A 17,377-nucleotide genomic window follows, 5' to 3' on the forward strand; every position below is an offset into this window, starting at 1 on the left:
TGTCATTGGGGGAGACAGAAATGGCCAGTAAAAGTAATAAATACACAGATTGCCAGGAGGAACAACCCCAGGGAGAATTGTCTCTGTTGGCCTGCATTAGAGCGCAGGGTTGCGATCAGCATACAGAAATTCATGCACAGTTCTCGTTTATTCTGCAAGAGCTTGGCATTTATTTCTTGATGAGACCCTACGCCAAATTCTGGTGTGTGTTTGGTTTTTTTCCTCCAAGCATTGTAAAATGTTTTGATTGTTTTTCCTAACGTAGCTTGTACTTGTGCACTTAACGCTGTAAGACCCCCACGAGTATTCCCCAGTTATTCAGTCTCTCCTGCTTAGAAGAACGAAGCTCACAGTTTTCACTGGTTATGGAGTGGAGTGTGTGCACGTCTGTGCCTTCGTATCTTCCTCCCTCTCACCACATCTGTAATCTGTTTTCCTAGGAGTCCTGGTTTATCCCTTTCTCCCGTTTTTCTTTGGTTGGTTGGTTGGTTGGTTTTTGGTTTTGGGTTTTGTTTTTTTCCCATCTGCGGGAGGAGTGGTAGCAGAGGGGGAGTAGAAAAGAAGTGTTCTTTCTTGTCCTGGGAAAAAAAACCCCTCAAGTGTCTGACATTTGCTTTTGATGCATATAGAAAAGTTAGTTGTTGGGTTTTTTGTTTGTTTGTTTTAAAGGACTTTTTTTTTTTTATCTTACAGTCCCTTCAATGTAGAGAGTATTGTGATAATCTCATATGGGTATTTATTTATGTAATCTCTAACCAAATGGATAATTATTGTTTTACACTGCAGAGAAATTTATGGAGCATATCATTACTTACCATGAATTTGCAGAAAACCCTGGACTTATAGACAATCCCAACCTTGTAATACGGATATATAACCGGTAAATACTCTTGCTTTTGTAATTATTAAATACTCTTGCAGGTTTTTTTCCCCAAGTGCTGTTTTTAACCATTACAGTCTTTCTCGCTATAAAATATGACATTTCACATAAACAAGCTAATGGGCAGTGAGTGACTTTGAAGTGAAGGTAAAGCCTCAGCTTTATTTTCAAATGATGCGTTGAAATGCTACTCTGTTTTATATTGGGTGGGCCAAAAAGTGCTTTCGCTTTTTTAAGTAAAATTAAAGGCACATTTTTCATTTTCACCAAGAACTTTATTGAACAACGTATTCACCCTTTTGTTCCACTGCCTTCTGCCATTTTGCAGGCAACTTCGTAATTCCATCTTCCCAAAACTTTTTATCTTTTTTGAGCAAGGAACTGTTCCAGGTGCCTTTTATAGTCTTCCAGGGAATTGAAATTTTCTTCCATTAAGAGAATTTTGTAAAGACCTAAATACATGGAAATCCGAAGGTGCAGTGTCTGGTGAATGTGGCAGATGAATCAGAACTTCCCAGCCAAGCTGTAACAGTTTTTGCCGGTCATCAGAGAAACATGCGGTCTTGTGTTATCCTGATGGAAGATTACGCGTTTTCTGTTGACTAATTCTGGTCGCTTTTCGTCAAGTGCCGCTTTCAGTTGGTCTAATTGGGAGAGGTACTTGTTGGAATTAATCATTTGGTTTTCCAGAAGGAGCTCATAATAGAGGACTCCCTTCCAACCCCACCATATACACAACATCACCTTCTTTGGATGAAGACTGGCCTTCGGTGTGGTTGGTGGTGGTTCATTTCGCTTGCCCCACGCTCTCTTCCGTTCCACATTGTTGTACAGTATCCACTTTTCATCACCCATCACAATTTGCTTTAAAAACGGAACGTTCTCATTACATTTCAGTAGAGAATCACATGCAGAAATATGGTCAAGAAGGCTTTTTTCCCTTAACTTATGTGGAACCCAAACATCAAAGCGATTCACATGACCAGGCTGGTGCAAATGATTTTCACACTCATATTTTGAGCATGTCAGCTATCTCCCATGTGGTATAACGTCGATTGTTCTCAATTATGGTTTTGGTTTGATCGCTGTCAACGTCAGCTGGTCAACCAGACTGTGGAGCATCGTCCAGCGAAAATCTCCAGCACGAAACTTCACAAACCACCTTTGAAACGTTCAGTCAGTCACAGCAGCTTCTCCACACGCTGCACAAATCTCTTCGTGCGTTTCAGTTGCATTTTTACCTTTCTTGAGATCATAAAGCATATGCTGAAAACGTTGCTTTTTTTCTTCCATCTTCAGTGTTAAAATGGCTACACAAAAATTCACCAATTTTGATGTCTTCCTTTCTTTCTTTCAAATTTATTTATTTATTCATTTTTGGCTGCCTTGGGTCTTCGTTGCTGCGCGCGGGCTTTCTCTAGTTGCAGCGAGTGGGGGACTACTCTTCGTTGTGGCGTGTGGGCTTCTCACGGCGGTGGCTTCTCTTGTTGCGGAGCACGGGCTCTAGGTGCGTGGGCTTCGGTAGTTGCGGCGTGCGGGCTCAGTAGTTGTGGCTCACAGGCTCTAGAGCGCAGGCTCAGTAGTTGTGGCGCACGGACTTTGTTGCTCCTCAGCATGTGGGATCTTCCTGGACCAGGGATCAAACCCGTGTCCCCTGCGTTGGCAGGCGGGTGCTTAACCACTGCGCCACCAGGGAAACCCCATAAGTCTTTTTTTAAATGCATGCTGATGTGACACCTGTCACAATACAATCTAACAAAATTGTTTCAAATGAAGTTAAAGACAGCTGAGTGCTACTAGAGCCATCCTACGGAAAAAACCGAGCACACCTTTTGGCCCACCCAAAGTTTGGCTTGAAGTTTGGCTTGAAGCAAAGATTACTTATGTGGCAAGCAACTGAGCTGATCATCTTTTCATTGGAGAGAATAAGGCATTTTATGTGGTATTTCTCCCTCCCGCCCTCTCCTCTCTTGTGTGATGGCCTTGCACGGTTTTACTCTCACAGGTACTACAACTGGGCGTTGGCGGCTCCCATGATCCTCAGCCTGCAGGTCTTCCAGAAGAGCTTACCTAAGGTGAGCTGCTCCGCTGTTTGTTGCCCCCTCAGAGGTATCTACAGCATGTAGCGCTTCGAAAAATCCAGATGTGCATATTTCTAAACTGGGTACTGTTCAGTTTTATTTAATATTCTAAAATTAATATTACCACTCAAATTATCTCATACCCCGAAGTGTAGGAAATTAGCTGGGCTGCCATATCTTTGCCATTTTTACTAGATATTTATACCGGTTTCTGGTGGTATATAAAGGTTGAGAGATTTTACTAATTGTTAGTTAAATACAGAATAAATGAAAACATTTCCTCCCATTAATATGGAAAGAAGCAGCAAGAAGAGGGTGATGTGGCCACCAGAAGCGTGGCATGGGTGTGATCCATTCAGCTTGTGGTTAAAAAGTCTGTTATGTAGAACCTAAAGCTTTGCTTTGAATCTGTCCACCAAGACGACATCATCAGCCTAGCTGGTCCTCATAACTCACGAGAACCACATTTCCCAAGGGTAGAGAAATGAGAGCAGGCTGCCTGCCAGCCCCTAAGAGGGCTGCTCCTACGTAGCCAGACCACCCAATCTCATACCACAGAACTGCCACAAAAGAGGACACGGTCCGTCTTTCAGAGGAGTCTGGGAGGTGTGGAAAGCGTTGCTCACCGTCCTGTACGTTAATGGTTGAAAGGAGTCGAGTGCCTTGTGAATGACAGATGGCTAGACTCACCTGTGTTGATTGTTTTCAGGCCACAGTTGAGTCCTGGGTCAAAGATAAGATGCCAAAGAAATCTGGTCGCTGGTGGTTTTGGCGTAAGAGAGAGAGCATAACCAAACAGGTAACTGAGCTGGAGGTAGTCCTTTCCATGGGCTGAAAAGAAGTGAATCTTTGGTTTATTCAAAAAAAAAAAAAAAAAAACAAAAAACCTTTTTGCCAAGCACAAGTCAAGTTGGGCCACATAATCCTCTTTTAGTAATAGTAGTCACCATGTTTGAACAGTTACGTGTGCAAGTCTGATGCCAGGTGCTTCACATGCATTACCTCTCACCTTTACTACAGCCCAACAGTATAGGTGTTTGGATTCCTGTTTTTACAGGTGAGGAAACTGGAGCACAAGGAGGTGATGTAGCTTGACCGAGGGCACATAACTGGTGAGGGCTGGAGCTGGGGTGTGACCTTAAGTCTACCCCCAGAGCTTATGCCCTTTCCACCGCACTGCGTCTCCGGATGGAAGCCAGAGCTTGCCACCTTCCCCCGCTGGAGGGTGGGGCGTCAGTCCCCTCTGTTCTGCAGGTCCAGCATCCCTGCCATGCACCTAGTTGTATTATACTGTGTGACTGAGCTGGTGCTCTCTCAACAACTCCTGCCCCTGACTTTGTGGCGGCAGCTTTTTTCACAAACAGCATATGACTTCTCTCTCAGGTTTCCGTCCTTTTGGCTCAAACTAGAGGAAGTTTGTTTCTTAAGCGTTTTTAAGTTGTGGATTCAGAAAGCGGTTTTGCTCGTTCCTGGAGAGAGCTACTGATGAATTTTTGCTTGACCGTAGGGGGAGAACTGCACATTGTCATTGTTATCTTGCCGTTCCAGCTGCCAGAGACCAAGGAAGGGAAATTGGAGGAGCCGCCGCCCATCGACCGGCCGTCGAGCGCGAAGGAGCCGGCCAGCGGCAGGTGGGGGCCCCCGGTCTCTCCAGGCTCCCCCGCCTCGGCCATTGCATTCAAGCTGATGTTGGCCGTTTTGTTTAATTCTTAGTCAGAAATGTCTTTGTCCTGTGGACGTGCATGACAGTCGGTGGCTTCCTTCTGCTGCTCAGTTAGCAGATGATAACTTCCGCTTTTCTTTAAAAAATATCATCAGCTTCGGGACTTCCCTGGCGGTCCAGTGTTAGGACTCAGCACTCTCACTGCTGGGGCCCCGGGTTCAGTCCCTGGTCAGGGAACCAAGATCCTGCAAGCCATGCCGTGTAGCATGGCCAAATTGTGTGTGTGTGTGTGTGTGTGTGTGTGTGTGTGTACGTACTATCTCATCAACTTAGAGTAAATATACTCCTCACTGCTTCCTGAGCACCTTGCTCCTGTCCTGGAGACGTGGACTTGGATGCTCTGAAATGCAGCCCTTTGGGAAGCAGATGCTGCGGAATTGTGAGATGTGCCGTCCCTGGTGCCCTGCTCCCTGGCTGTCAGGCACAGCAGGGGAGACGTAACAGGATCTGAGTTGGGCAACAGGATCTGAGTTGGGCAACAGGATCTGAGTTGGGCGTGGGTCCCTTTCATTTCTTGGAAGGAGTAGAGCCACCTTGGACATGTGGATTGGCTGCCCCGAGGGGAGGTGCCGCCCTGTTTCTTCCCCCATCAGGTTCTTTTCTCTTCCTGTTCTCTAGACACTTGGGTTTATCTGTCTTCTTGCTCTTTACCCTCTTCTTTTGAAAGGACTGTATAAAATCTTGTTAGTTTCTTAAATCACTAAGAAAGATTCTAAAGATGTGTATCTTTAGAAAACATACATATCCCTTTCAACAAGAATCAGTGGACCTAGTAGCATTCACTGGTTGTAGCAGAAAATGGCCAGTCACAGTGGGCGAGTCACTGCCGGCCAGTCGTAGAGGGAGGAGGGATACGCCGGTGTGGACCCTGAGTCTGGGGAAGGGCTCCTCCTGGAATGGATTTGGGATCTCTTTCTCTTCTTGATCCTAAATGAAAAGCTGTCGTCTGTAAAACGTCCTGCTGCCTCTTCAGTAACGGGGTTGTGTTGAACAGGCCGGCTGAGGAAGACTCATCGAGTGACGAGGGGTCCCAGGAGCTGGAAGAATCCATCCAAGTGGACCCCATCCCTACGGAGCCGCCGAGCCACAGCAGCACCACCTCCTATAAGAAGTCTCTTCGTCTGTCCTCAGACCAGATTGTGAGTTGCATGTGGTCTGGGTGGATCCAAGTCACATGAGCTCAGTAACTGTTTAACTCGACGGGTCTCCTCTCCTGTCCACCTTGGCCCCAAGCCTTACACACGCGGCCCAGCGTGTGGTCGTGGAAATGCTCACATACGTCCGGGAGAGCAGCGTCCCTCACACCAGGACCACCAGGACCACCTGAGGACCTGCAGCACGCTTCCTCCTCCTCCAGCCCCGGGCCTCCCACCTCCGTGTCTGGGAGTGAACCAGGGCATCTGTGTTCTCAGCCTGTTTCCAGGATGAATCTTACACATCTGGCCCGGCACTGGGCCACACACTGTCTTTTAGGAGCCACAGCCATAGGGAAATGATGTTTTCTTACTTGGATGCAGTTTCCCCCTTCCTGTTTATTTCCCGCTCCCTGACTACCACCCATTTTCCATATGAAATTGTCCTGCTGTGCTCCAGGGCAGTCCCGGGTACAGAGGAAAAGGTTGGCGGTGCGGGGGTGGGGGGGTGGTTGTGATCAGAAAAGTGCCTGGCACCTAACACATGGTTCAGGCAGTGGCTCGTGTGAGCCACGGGCGCAGCCCTGGGCCATCCTTCCTGACCTGGGGTCCCAAAACGCTGCTGCTGGTTTGGGGAATGTTCAGATTCTGTTCCAAAACTGTGTTTTCTGCTGATTTTCTTTGCTTTTTTTTTTGTTAACAGTTACTATGTCTTGCGTATTTCCGTCCATTCTTTCTGTGTTCACACACACACATTTATATATTTAAGAGGCTGGGATCCTTTTTCACGTAACAGTGTGTCATAAGCAATTTCTCTGACCACGTATTCCTGGAAAGTGTGACTTAATTGTTGCATGTAATTCCATCAAAGTGATGTGCCATGAATTTTCAAAAGTCTCTGATTTTGTTTATTCTTATACTTTTTATAAAAGGCAAAACTGAAGCTCCAAGACGGCCCAAATGACGTCGTGTTTAGCATTACAACCCAGTATCAAGGCACCTGCCGCTGTGCGGGGACCATTTACCTGTGGGACTGGAACGACAAGGTCATCATTTCTGACATCGACGGGACGATAACCAAGTAAGCAGGAGCCTTGGGGTGACAGGGAAGGGCGCCCAGCTCAGTGTGTGGTGGACGGGGTGGGTGGGTCCCTCACCTGGGCAACCAGCCACCATCAGGAGAGTTTTTAAACTAAACACACTGAGACGTCCTGAGTGCGGTCCCCACAGAGTCATGTTATGGAGGGAGGAAATAGGTGGGACTGTACAGACGTAACGTCAAAAATAACACTTGGGGAATTCCCTGGAGGCCCAGTGGTTACGAGTGCGGTGGCCCAGGTTCAGTCCCTGGTTGGGGAACTGAGAATCCCGCAGGCCGTGCAGCGCAGCCAAAAAAAATAATAATAATGATAACTTCGGGGAGGATTTAGTTATTTGGTTTCCGAATTCTGGTATGGGGGGGGAAGAAGAAGCTGTTGAGATTAGGGAGGAGAAAAACAGGATGTGTGGTTGTCAATTCCCTCATGTCTGATGGCTCTTCTGGAAGCTCCTGGTGGGGTCCTTGTCTCCTGTGCACAGGCCAAGGAAACCGCCTTTGGGGATTGTCCCTCCACCCCTCCCCCATCCGGCAGCTGCTGGCAGCTGGTATTTAACTAAATAGGTAGACACTTGGCTTTATATGCTTGATTCCTGATACCTTTTTCTGTTTCTGCCCTCTTAGGTCTGATGCTTTAGGACAGATCCTTCCACAGCTGGGTAAAGACTGGACTCATCAGGGTATCGCAAAGCTCTACCATTCCATCAACGAGTAGGTATCCCGACCCACGTGTCTGGTGAGCTAGAATTTTGCTTGAACTATAGAAAGAGAGTGTTCATCAGCCAGCCCACAGAAATCTTGTTCATGAGCCAGCTGTTCCCGCTCTCCTTTCCCACCCCTTCCTAGAGCCTCACGCAGGGGAAAGTGTGAGCCACCGTCTGTGGGACAGGGGCTCTGTGCCTGGCATGGTATGCACTCTTACGCGTGGTAACCTCGTCATCTTGTTTTCACAGGGCTGTGGGTTGTAGGCACTGCCTGTGTCTATAATCATAGCTGTACTTGGGGGTTTTAGCTGTAATTTAACAAGAGAGCCAATTTTCAGTTTTGGTTTTATGAGTATTTTTAATTGTATTTCTTGAAGCAGGTAACACATGCATGCATGGGGGAATCAATTTACCATGGGGTCCTCTCTGTCAGAGTACTTTTTTTGTGAGAAAATAGTGCCGTGGCCTTTGTGGGATCCCAGTACCTATGAGTTAAGTTTATCTGCAGAATTACAGTGTCTTAAGCACAAGTTGAAAATGTCATAATATGAAAATTATTAGTATGTCAGTTACCCAGGTAAAGTTTTGCTCCTTGTTTTATAGAATGATTTGCATTCTGGAAATTGCCTATATAAGTAAAATCCTTTGTATCTTTCATCTATAACAGATCGTTTAAAGATAGCCTCAAATTTTTGTCTGTTTTGTAATTTGGCTTCCATGGACCAGATGCTGAAGCTATATCATTACTTGTAAATTTAGCATAATCCCTAGTTGCATGTACCTCCATTTTCCCCCCCCCCATGGTGTTTTTGATGGAATGGTGAGATCTTTATAATCCTAACAATTTTTCTATTAAAGAATTTGATTTTCATAGTAAATGAGAGGAACTTTATTTGGGCCTTTAAAAAGAAAAACGCATTTTTCCCCCTTCAGCCAAAGCACACGGGCTAAACAGGACGCGTTCTCTTTCAGGAATGGCTACAAGTTCCTATACTGCTCCGCCCGTGCCATCGGCATGGCCGACATGACCCGCGGCTACCTGCACTGGGTCAACGACAAGGGCACAATCCTGCCCCGCGGCCCCCTGATGCTGTCCCCCAGCAGCCTGTTCTCCGCCTTCCACAGGTGCCTCTGTGTGCGTATGCGTGCGTGTGCGTGCACCTGCGCGCACACGGGGGCCTGACGCGACTGTATCTGTTGCGGAGCTTCTGCATCTTGGTTCCGTATTGTTCTAACTCACACATAGCTCACCTGGTCTGTGTCAGACACGGTTGAGAAGTCAGGTTGGCAAAGAAGGAGAAAGATACTGGTTATGAAGGATTTAAAAAATTGGGTGGTTGTGAGCACTAGAAAATCTTTTTAGGACCACATACCAAGGAAAACTACCATTTTGGATTTGGTGATTGTATTTTCTTCTCCTAGGGAAGTAATAGAAAAGAAACCAGAGAAGTTCAAAATTGAGTGTCTAAATGATATCAAGAATCTCTTTGCCCCGTCTAAGCAGCCCTTCTATGCGGCCTTTGGAAACCGTCCAAATGTAAGTGTGTCTTCTGGGCTACACGTTCGGATGCGATGTGTGAAAGTCAGAGGAGTGTACTTTTAGGGTATAGCCTTGTGTTAATTCTCAGACCAGTTGTATAGGCACAGTGAATGTCTGTTCTGCCGAGTAGGCTTTCACTTTGTCTTTGTAAATTTTCTCCAGCGGTTGGGAAGGGCCTGTCGGAGGAGATGTGCCCCAGAAGGTAGGTGTGTGACAAAGGGCACGCCCTCTGTCTCTGTGGCTTCAGTTCCATTTCCTCAAGCAGTTCCGACTCATGTTCTGAGTGATTCTAAGCCGAGCCTTGGATTCGCCCCAGAACCAGGTCTCGAGGGCCCCCCTTGATTACCGCTTCCCCTCTCCTGCTCCGGGGCCCCTGGCGTCTCCGTGGCGTCCAAGTTTTCTGGCTTCCCGAGTGCCCTCTGCGGTGGCTCCGCTCTTCAGTTTGTGTGTGTCTAAAGCTCGGCTCCAGCGGCAAAGCTGCGCCGCGCCAGCTCCACGTGATTTCCATACGCTGTCTCCTGTCGAGGCGATTCTTCTGGCTCGCAGGAGCCGCAGGACTGTCTCCTCGTTTCTTCGCTCCGTAATCACCCTGCCCCGTGTTTTCTGCTGCAGGATGTCTACGCTTACACACAAGTTGGAGTTCCAGACTGTAGGATCTTCACCGTGAACCCCAAGGGTGAGCTGATACAAGAAAGGACCAAAGGAAACAAGTCATCGTAAGTGCGTTCCCACTTCTCAGCCTGGAGCCCTGCAGCCAGGGGCCAAGAATCAGAACTGCACCTGCCTTTGGAGGCTTTCCCCTCTGCCGGGGTATCTTCTCCTCTGCCGTAGCTGTTGGGGGGATTGCTGAGGAGCCTAGACTTTGAAGAGGGAGGTGGTGCCCTGAGAAGGAGGCCTGTCTGGGATCCTTCCCATCTGGGGAATCTGAGTAACTGGCTGCACAACCTACCGTTTGTGCTCGCAGATCAACTGATGAGTAACAGCTGGTGTGTTTCCTCCCCAATTCCTCCTGCCAGGTATCACAGACTGAGTGAGCTCGTGGAACACGTGTTCCCGCTTCTCAACAAGGAACAGAACTCCGCCTTTCCCTGCCCGGAGTTCAGCTCCTTCTGCTACTGGCGAGACCCGATCCCTGAGGTGGACCTGGACGACCTGGCCTGAGGCCGCACCTCCAGCGGGAGGCCCTCCGTCGCTCGCCTTGCAGCAAGGGAAGGTGACCAGCCCTTCTGCTGGACAGAGGACATGGGGTCCCCTCCCGGCCACAGGTGTGGGACAAGACGTGCCAACAGTCGGGCACCAGCAGGGACGGGAAAGCTGCTGGGGCTGGACTGCCTTCCCCCTTCCCCCTCCCGGGCCCTGAGGGGCTGCTGTGGGGTGCCGAGGCCAGAGCCACGAGGGGAGCTTGGGCCTGAGGACGGAGGCCTGGGCTCCTGTCACTGGCCGGTCCTCCCACGCGCTCTGTGTTGTGTGCTGGGTGCTCCTTTAATTGCATAATTTAAAAAGAAGAAAAAAGAAGCTAAGAGTGGACCAAAACGTTGCACAAAGTAAAGTGTTCTAATTTCCACTGGGCAGTTGAGAGTGTTTCTCTCTAAAAAGGAGGGCTTATTACTTCAGGGGATCAGGGTCCAGTTGGTGATGTTGGTCCAAACCGCCCGTGCACATTTCTTCTGTGGGCTCCTCCCTCCCTGCTCCACGGAAACGGGACACTTGCTCGGGCCCCCAGGGTGACAAACGTGGGCTTCGGGGGAACATGAGGTCCTTATATCATTGCCTTCTCACCTGTGACTAGTCCACGGTGGGGACCTGAACTGAGGTGTCGTGTCTCAGACCGGAAGGAAGGAGCAGGTCTTGCAGGATGTATGTGATGCCCGTAAGAGCCGTCCTAGCAGCAGGAGTTGGTTAAACGGCAAGGAACAGCTCTGTTCTCAGGGAGGCCTTGGAAATGCAGATGGGCACTTGTGACGGGTCCTGGGAAGGGTCCGTTCTCCGTCCCCCTGCCTGCAGCCCAGTGTCCCAGCCTGGTTGTGACGAGCTCTTGTCAGACCCGAGCAGGCCGCCCCAGGGAAGGGGGGTTCTGTCCACAGGCCTCTGCAGAGCTGTGGGCACGAGCCTGCAGAGGTGAGGCTGGGTGTGGACAGTCCCCTTGGTGTTAAAATCGAGAGAACTGTTAGAGAGGAGGCTTTCCTGGGACCAGCAGTGCCCACACACAGCCCTGCGCTGGGTGAGAAAGCAGTGAGCAGGTTCCAGGGCGGAGGGTGGGCGCCCAATGGGAATACTGCAGAGCGGTGCAGACACAGCCCCCGGCCCCCATGGTTTCCCTTCCCACCTGTGCTTTCCCTGTGCTGGTTTGGCAGGGGGCACATCTCCTTGTAGTTTGCTCCACCGAAATAATAACTGATCTAGAGCTGGGGAAATGGGGGCGGTTATTTTCCAGAGTGGAGAGTTGAAAGTCCCTGACTCAGTTGAGCCGTGTTTCCCAGTGCTGTTGGGTGCAGGGACGATGGCACCGTCCCCGGAACGCAGCTCTCAGCGGCGGAGGCTGGCGGAGCCACATACGCTTCCTCCAGTGCAAACCGTCCCACCGTGAATAGCTCAAGGACTCATCATTTAAAGAATTTATTTATGTACAGGGTCAGGGAAAGTAGGTTGTGTTTGTATGAAGTTCTGCCCAGTTAGTGAAATCAATTCCTCGTACGGTGGCCCTGCAGTTACTTCATCTCATAGATGCCATCGGCCTGTCGCCCCACGTTTGCTTTAGGCAGTTACCCTGAGCTTCGTAGGGCTTTGCTATGTGCGGTACGGAAATCTTGATAACACACCTTCTGTAGTCCTTTGTTGGCTGTCCTTTAAAGAGTTTCTGACTAGACACTTTCTTTTTCTCGATAAGCTCTTCTCTCTGGACACAGGGGCATCTTAGAGGGTCGAACCTGGGAACCCAGGTCTCCCGGCCCTGCACTGAGGGTGGCTGACCCCTCTGCCCGGGGGCCATCAGCACTAGACTTTGTCATTTTGTCACCGCAGACTGATCCAGTGGGTACATATGCTAATTAACCTGAGTCTTTTTCCTTATTTAAAGGAGTCCCTCTTGCTGAAAGTAGATGATTACTATTACTATAGTGTTAAGAAAGTATGAAGTTTGTGCTGAAAATCCATTGCCATTTGGTACAAATGACATTTGTTCTTTCTGTGAAAGAGAGATGCCCTGGAGTGTGTGTGTACACAGACCCTTCTGATGGGAGCTGAGGAAGGAGCAGCGGCCTCTCGCTGCCTTCGGGGACGGGCAGCATCCCGGGGGGCCGGTGGGGGGGCCGAGGTGGACCGGGCTCCCCTAATCACTCTCCGCTGCTCCACTGGTGAAATGGCCGTGGCCCCTTTCCCTCTTTCCCGTCCAACCTGACTTGAATATCTGCCTTGGTGTCCGCGTGCTGAAGCTTGTATGGCTGTAGTGTTGACATCTGTATCTCTGCAGGGCTGACGAAGTGCACGCGTGGGCCCAGAGCATGCAGACTTGGCCCACGTGTCAGTATCGTGTTTGCTGTGCTTTAAAACATCTGCATAGTTTTCAACTGGAAAAAGAAAAAACTTACTAGTGTGATGTCATGAAATGAAAGCTGTTGACAATCTAGGAACAAGAGCCAGCTAACCAGCCGGAAAGTACTCATGCCTTTGGCTGCACATGGCCCTTCTGGAGTGTGTCCTTGAAGCTGCAGGCAAGACCTGAAGAAACGGGCAGAGAGTAAACTCTCATGTTTTGCAAGTTGGTGAAAACAGACTCTCCCAGGGAATTTCATCATCTTTTCAAGTATCATCATAGTTACTCTGGGAAGCCTTGTTTTCCTCTGTTTTAGGAAATGCTGGGTTTAATGAAACTGGTTAAAGATTGAGTTTTTGTTTAAGTGCTCTTTCCAGGTGAAAACTACTTTTTTGGTTTGTTTTAAAGGTAAGAAAGGGAAGGGAAAACTTTACTCTTTTAATTTAATCATTACGTTCAGTCTGTGATGGCATATTTGATTATCAGGCACAGCAGTGCCACTAACAAGTTTTTTAAGTTGTCAGAAATTAATTGTAAACATCAGTTCAGTACTTAGTTTATGGCAAAGACAAGCTGTCTTAAGATAAATGGCTCATATTTTGGTGCAGTGTTTGATGTTCAAAACAAAATGGTACAACAATAAACAAATGTAAACTGAATGCATCTGACTCTCTCCTTCAGAGGACATTAAATCCTCTTCTCTAAACTCTTGCCAGAAATTTTTAATTTCCATAAATTAGCATTTTGATCTTTGCTGACCCTTAAATTTGTGTATAGAAAGGACTTCTTTTTTGGTGCTTGTTTTTATAAAACCTGACTCCAGAGTGAGGCTACACCCACAGGAACTAACCTCTCTTGCTTTGTCGGTTCTGCCAGGCAGTGATCCATTCCTACGTATGTGATTTCTAGGGGAGTATCCCTGGCATCCTCCGGGCTGCTTCCTCCGCCGCCCCTCAGCCCTTCAGGTGTCCCCTGAGCGCCTTGCATTAAACCCTTCCTCTGGGTGAATACTACTTAGCCGTCCCGATGTTTTCCTCAGCTGTTAGGAGAGTCAAAGTGATCTTGGATCAAAAACCACACCCCCCATGTGATGTTATTTGAGTATCTTTATCCCCTGGACGGCTAAGCACACACTGAGCCTGCCGAGCGCGAGAGCCCGTGTCCACCATGGCCCCGCTGCGCCACCAGACTGCGCTGTCCTTCCCCGTTGATGGGACGGGACAGGGACAGCGCGCGTGGATGTTTAGGAAGTGGGTGTGGATGCGTGTAAAGCCATGTTTCACTTGTCTCTGATCACAGATACTTCTTTCCTTTCAAACTGCAAATTCTGAGAAATAACTCAAGATGATAGGGTCACTGAGAAAGGTTAATGCACTAACACGGGAGTGACGTCAAATGAAGTTTGCACTGATTTGCCGTCTTTACCGCTGGTCGTCTATCGTTTTTCACCATTTAAGCGTCAGGCCATTTGCTGATGTTAGACGTGGGGGCATAACGTCCCGGTCCTGTCTCTGCTTCTCTCGGGGGGCGCCCTGACCTTCTTTCCAGCAGCCCCTTGTTTCAGAAGTTGTAACCTTGTGCCTGATTGCAGTTCAGGGGCCTGGTCCGCGCGTCTCACTCCCAGGCTCACAGCGCCGGGCCGCTGACATCTGGAGGAGCTGCTCCAAGCCTCCCAGCCTGAGCTCAGCCCAGCTTGCTTCTCTCTCTGCAAGAGGACAGCCTTTCCCTTCTACAGACGCTGACTCCTGTGAACCACGGTCCAGCTTTCATCCCATTGAAGTCAACGCAGGACCTGCTGCAGTCGTGGATAGAGAGCGGAACTTCTCCGTTGTCAATAAATGAGTCAGGATGCACCGGCAGAGGGGGTGTCTTTTACTTGCTGCTCTAAGCACTGTCTGTGGAGTGGAGGAAAGTAATTCTCTGCCTTCTGTCTGCTCCCTGCCTTTCCGGCTGTTGAGCATTTGTTCCCTTTGGCACCAGGTAAGGTCTTTAAATGGGGTGTGAGGTGGAGAGGGCAGAAGCATGTGCCCACTGGGTTTTCCTGAAAATGCTCCACTGCAGTGGGGTTTTTCCCATGAGTCATTTCTAGGAAGCCACTGCTAGCCAGTCCCCCAGCTGCAGAAACGGGGCAAGTGTGCTGCCCCACCCCCATGCCCCGGACAGGGGCCCCGCCTTCCGTTCTTGGCCCCTTCGCCCTAGCTGGTGGAGGGGGTGAGGAAGAAGCCCTCTCTCTCTCTCTGTCCACCGGCTGCCCTGGGCTCTCATTTGCAAGCAGTCCTGGAAAAAGCATTCCTACAGCATAAGAGTAGCTTGGTGGCTTGATGTCGGCCAAGGAAGCTTGTTTCTATTGTCCACATCTTTCCCTAGGGCTCTGGGGGACATGCCTCCCCGCAGTGGCACTTGGTTGCCCAACAGGTTTTACCAACCTGATTAGCAAAGACCACTCGGAGCTAAGGGTTTGCTGTCCTGCTGGTAGAGGAGTGAGGAGCCTGGGCTTCCTGGGAACAGAGCGTGCTCTCCACGGGGAGAGTCCTGCTTTCCTCAGATGACCTCGGTGTTCAGTGTGGTCGGTTTTGTTTTGGGCCTCTTGTTGCCTGGGAGCTCAGGAGTCCTTATAGCTGCATCTGCTGTGAGCTGGGCAGCTGCGGGTTCAATGTGAATGTTCAGCACCCCCTGGAGGAGCCCCGTTTTCAGCTGTGGGGCTCACATGGGGACTCTGACCTCCAAGCACATCTAGTCTGTCTTTACAAGCCAAGAACAACCCCCAAGTGCACGGCGTGGATGCTGAGGGATAACAGATGCATGGTTGAGATGAATTTACTCAAGCTTACTTTCTGCAGCCATTAAAGTCATTTACTGTAGTTTGCTTTTCAGCAGCAACTCTCAATCCAGAAGGCACCAGACTTAACTGGAAGTGTTTGTTTTACATCTTTATTGACACTCCCTGTCTTTGCACTTAAGTCGTACATGTCATTCAAGGAGCCCAACAAGCCACATGACAGTCTCTCCTGTGTCCCTCTCAGCCAGGCAAACCCGGGGCGGGGGGTGGGGGAGGGAGGGGGGTGGCGAGCCAAACCTGGGACAGCCCACTGCTCACCCTAGGTCTGTGGTGGCACGTGCCACTTCAGTGTTTAAACTCTTCTCCCGCATGCAGGGTAAGTGAAGACAGAAGCAGCTGGCGACAGCGCTGCTCCAGTAAAGCCTGGCCACTGGTGCCAGTTCTGCCTCCTCTCAGCGGCTCGTCCTTCTCCAGCAGCAGGGCGTGATCCCACCGGGCAGCAGTTGGAGCCTCTGCGGTCAGCACCCTGTAGGCCCAGCACAGGCCACCCGGAGAGAGCTCAGGCCACGGCAGAGCCAGAGGTGGGAGCTGGGAGACGCAGGGGGAGGAGCTGGCGTGCAGGCAGGGGCGCTTCCGACTCGTAGGCGCCGTGGCCACGTTAGCCTGTGGTTTACTCCTCGCTGCCTTGGCAGCCAGGCGTGGCCTTTACCTGGGGGAGGTGGTGGGGTGTCTGCAGGAAACTAGACCAGTGCTCCAGTTACACACACTGTGAATACATTAAAGCTGCCGAGTTCCTACAACTCTTACCCCTTCCCTTGCCCGGCCACCTCAGAGGTGGGACAGGAAAGGATATAAGAAAACCCCACTAAACGTGGAGTACATTTCGTCAAAGTCCGTGTGAGCCAACCTGCCCCCAGTCACCACGATGTTGACGCCGTCCCCCGCCTTCAAGTGCACGATAAGGTGGAATGCCCCCGGGCCCCCACAAGTGTGCAGAGCCCCCTGGGGCCGGTGGTATTCCAGGAATTCTCTCTTGTAGCCGGCCGTGTGCAGCTGTGCCACGCTGGCGTTGGCGACCGAAAGGACGGCTTCCACGTACGTGTCCCTCTCGGGGGTGAGCGTGGCCGTGATCAGGTAGCGCCCGTCGTACGGAGCTGTGAAGACCCCTGGGAGGAGGAAAGCAGACACCGGTGTTCACATGACACCACCACAGCCTTCTGCGACAAGCTGACAGCCCGGATGAAGGCAGACCAGCCTCTGGGTTTGCCCTGGGTGGCCTGGGTTTGGGCTCAAAGTCCTGCTCAGCCTCCCCACGGGAGGCAGGCCCACTCAGGGGCGCAGCCCCTCTATACTAAACCCACCCAATGACAGTGACAGTCCCCTTGGCCCGCACTGCTCTCGCACTGACCTGGTCCTCACTGCAGACCCAGCAGCAGCCTGAGGGAAAACTGGCCCTTTACTGCGCACACTGGCCTGTACCCCCTCACCCAGGTTTTATCGGTAGGAAGCAGCCACGCTGATCCTGGCTGCCTCTGGGGAGTTTTCTCTGTCACTGAAAGCACCTCGAGGCCAACTTAGAATCGACCTCACGGGCACGATATCCACAAAACGCCTTAGCTGCCTTCTGGGGAGGCAGGACCAAAAAATCCCCACAAGGTCGGTCATTAACGCAGGAAGAAGAGACACTGAGCCAGAGATGCAGCCACAGCCAGCCCTCCTCCGCTGGAAGAGCCAGGCTCCCTGCTGGACCAGTACCCAGGTGGCATCCACGTGCAGCCAGAAGTGAGCTGGTATTTAGACACACGCTCTGGGGTTGGGGAGGCAGGGGAAGGGCTGGTCGGAGGTGGGGGGATGAGGTTCGCAGATGTTGCCCATTTGCAGAGCAGCGGCACGTGGGCCCACAGCCAGA

At 50.4% G+C, this 17,377-nt stretch overlaps 2 protein-coding genes across 5 annotated transcripts in view; one reads left to right on the forward strand and one right to left on the reverse strand.

The window, feature by feature from the left end:
* Positions 1–13,348, forward strand: part of LPIN2 (lipin 2) — an 81,634-nt gene extending 68,286 nt beyond the window's left edge. For 3 of the 4 annotated variants that reach the window (XM_068562331.1, XM_068562330.1, XM_068562332.1), the window contains 11 exons: positions 787–880; positions 2,886–2,955; positions 3,671–3,760; positions 4,510–4,592; positions 5,679–5,823; positions 6,750–6,898; positions 7,538–7,624; positions 8,590–8,742; positions 9,040–9,154; positions 9,770–9,873; positions 10,174–13,348. In XM_068562331.1, the coding sequence (XP_068418432.1) occupies positions 787–880; positions 2,886–2,955; positions 3,671–3,760; positions 4,510–4,592; positions 5,679–5,823; positions 6,750–6,898; positions 7,538–7,624; positions 8,590–8,742; positions 9,040–9,154; positions 9,770–9,873; positions 10,174–10,318 (1,235 nt within the window). In that variant the 3' untranslated portion in view covers positions 10,319–13,348. Of the gene's footprint in view, positions 1–786; positions 881–2,885; positions 2,956–3,670; positions 3,761–4,509; positions 4,593–5,678; positions 5,824–6,749; positions 6,899–7,537; positions 7,625–8,589; positions 8,753–9,039; positions 9,155–9,769; positions 9,874–10,173 lie in introns of all 4 variants that reach the window. The other variant, XR_011076180.1, reaches the window with a different exon arrangement.
* Positions 13,349–15,606: 2,258 nt separating this feature from the next.
* Positions 15,607–17,377, reverse strand: part of EMILIN2 (elastin microfibril interfacer 2) — a 50,451-nt gene continuing 48,680 nt past the window's right edge. Inside the window, exon 8 of the mRNA XM_068562329.1 lies at positions 15,607–16,634. Within this exon, the coding sequence (XP_068418430.1) occupies positions 16,297–16,634 (338 nt within the window). The 3' untranslated portion in view covers positions 15,607–16,296. The remainder of the gene's footprint in view (positions 16,635–17,377) is intronic.

The sequence above is a fragment of the Eschrichtius robustus genome, chromosome 14 (assembly GCF_028021215.1).
Source record: "Eschrichtius robustus isolate mEscRob2 chromosome 14, mEscRob2.pri, whole genome shotgun sequence".
Lineage (NCBI taxonomy): Eukaryota > Metazoa > Chordata > Mammalia > Artiodactyla > Eschrichtiidae > Eschrichtius > Eschrichtius robustus.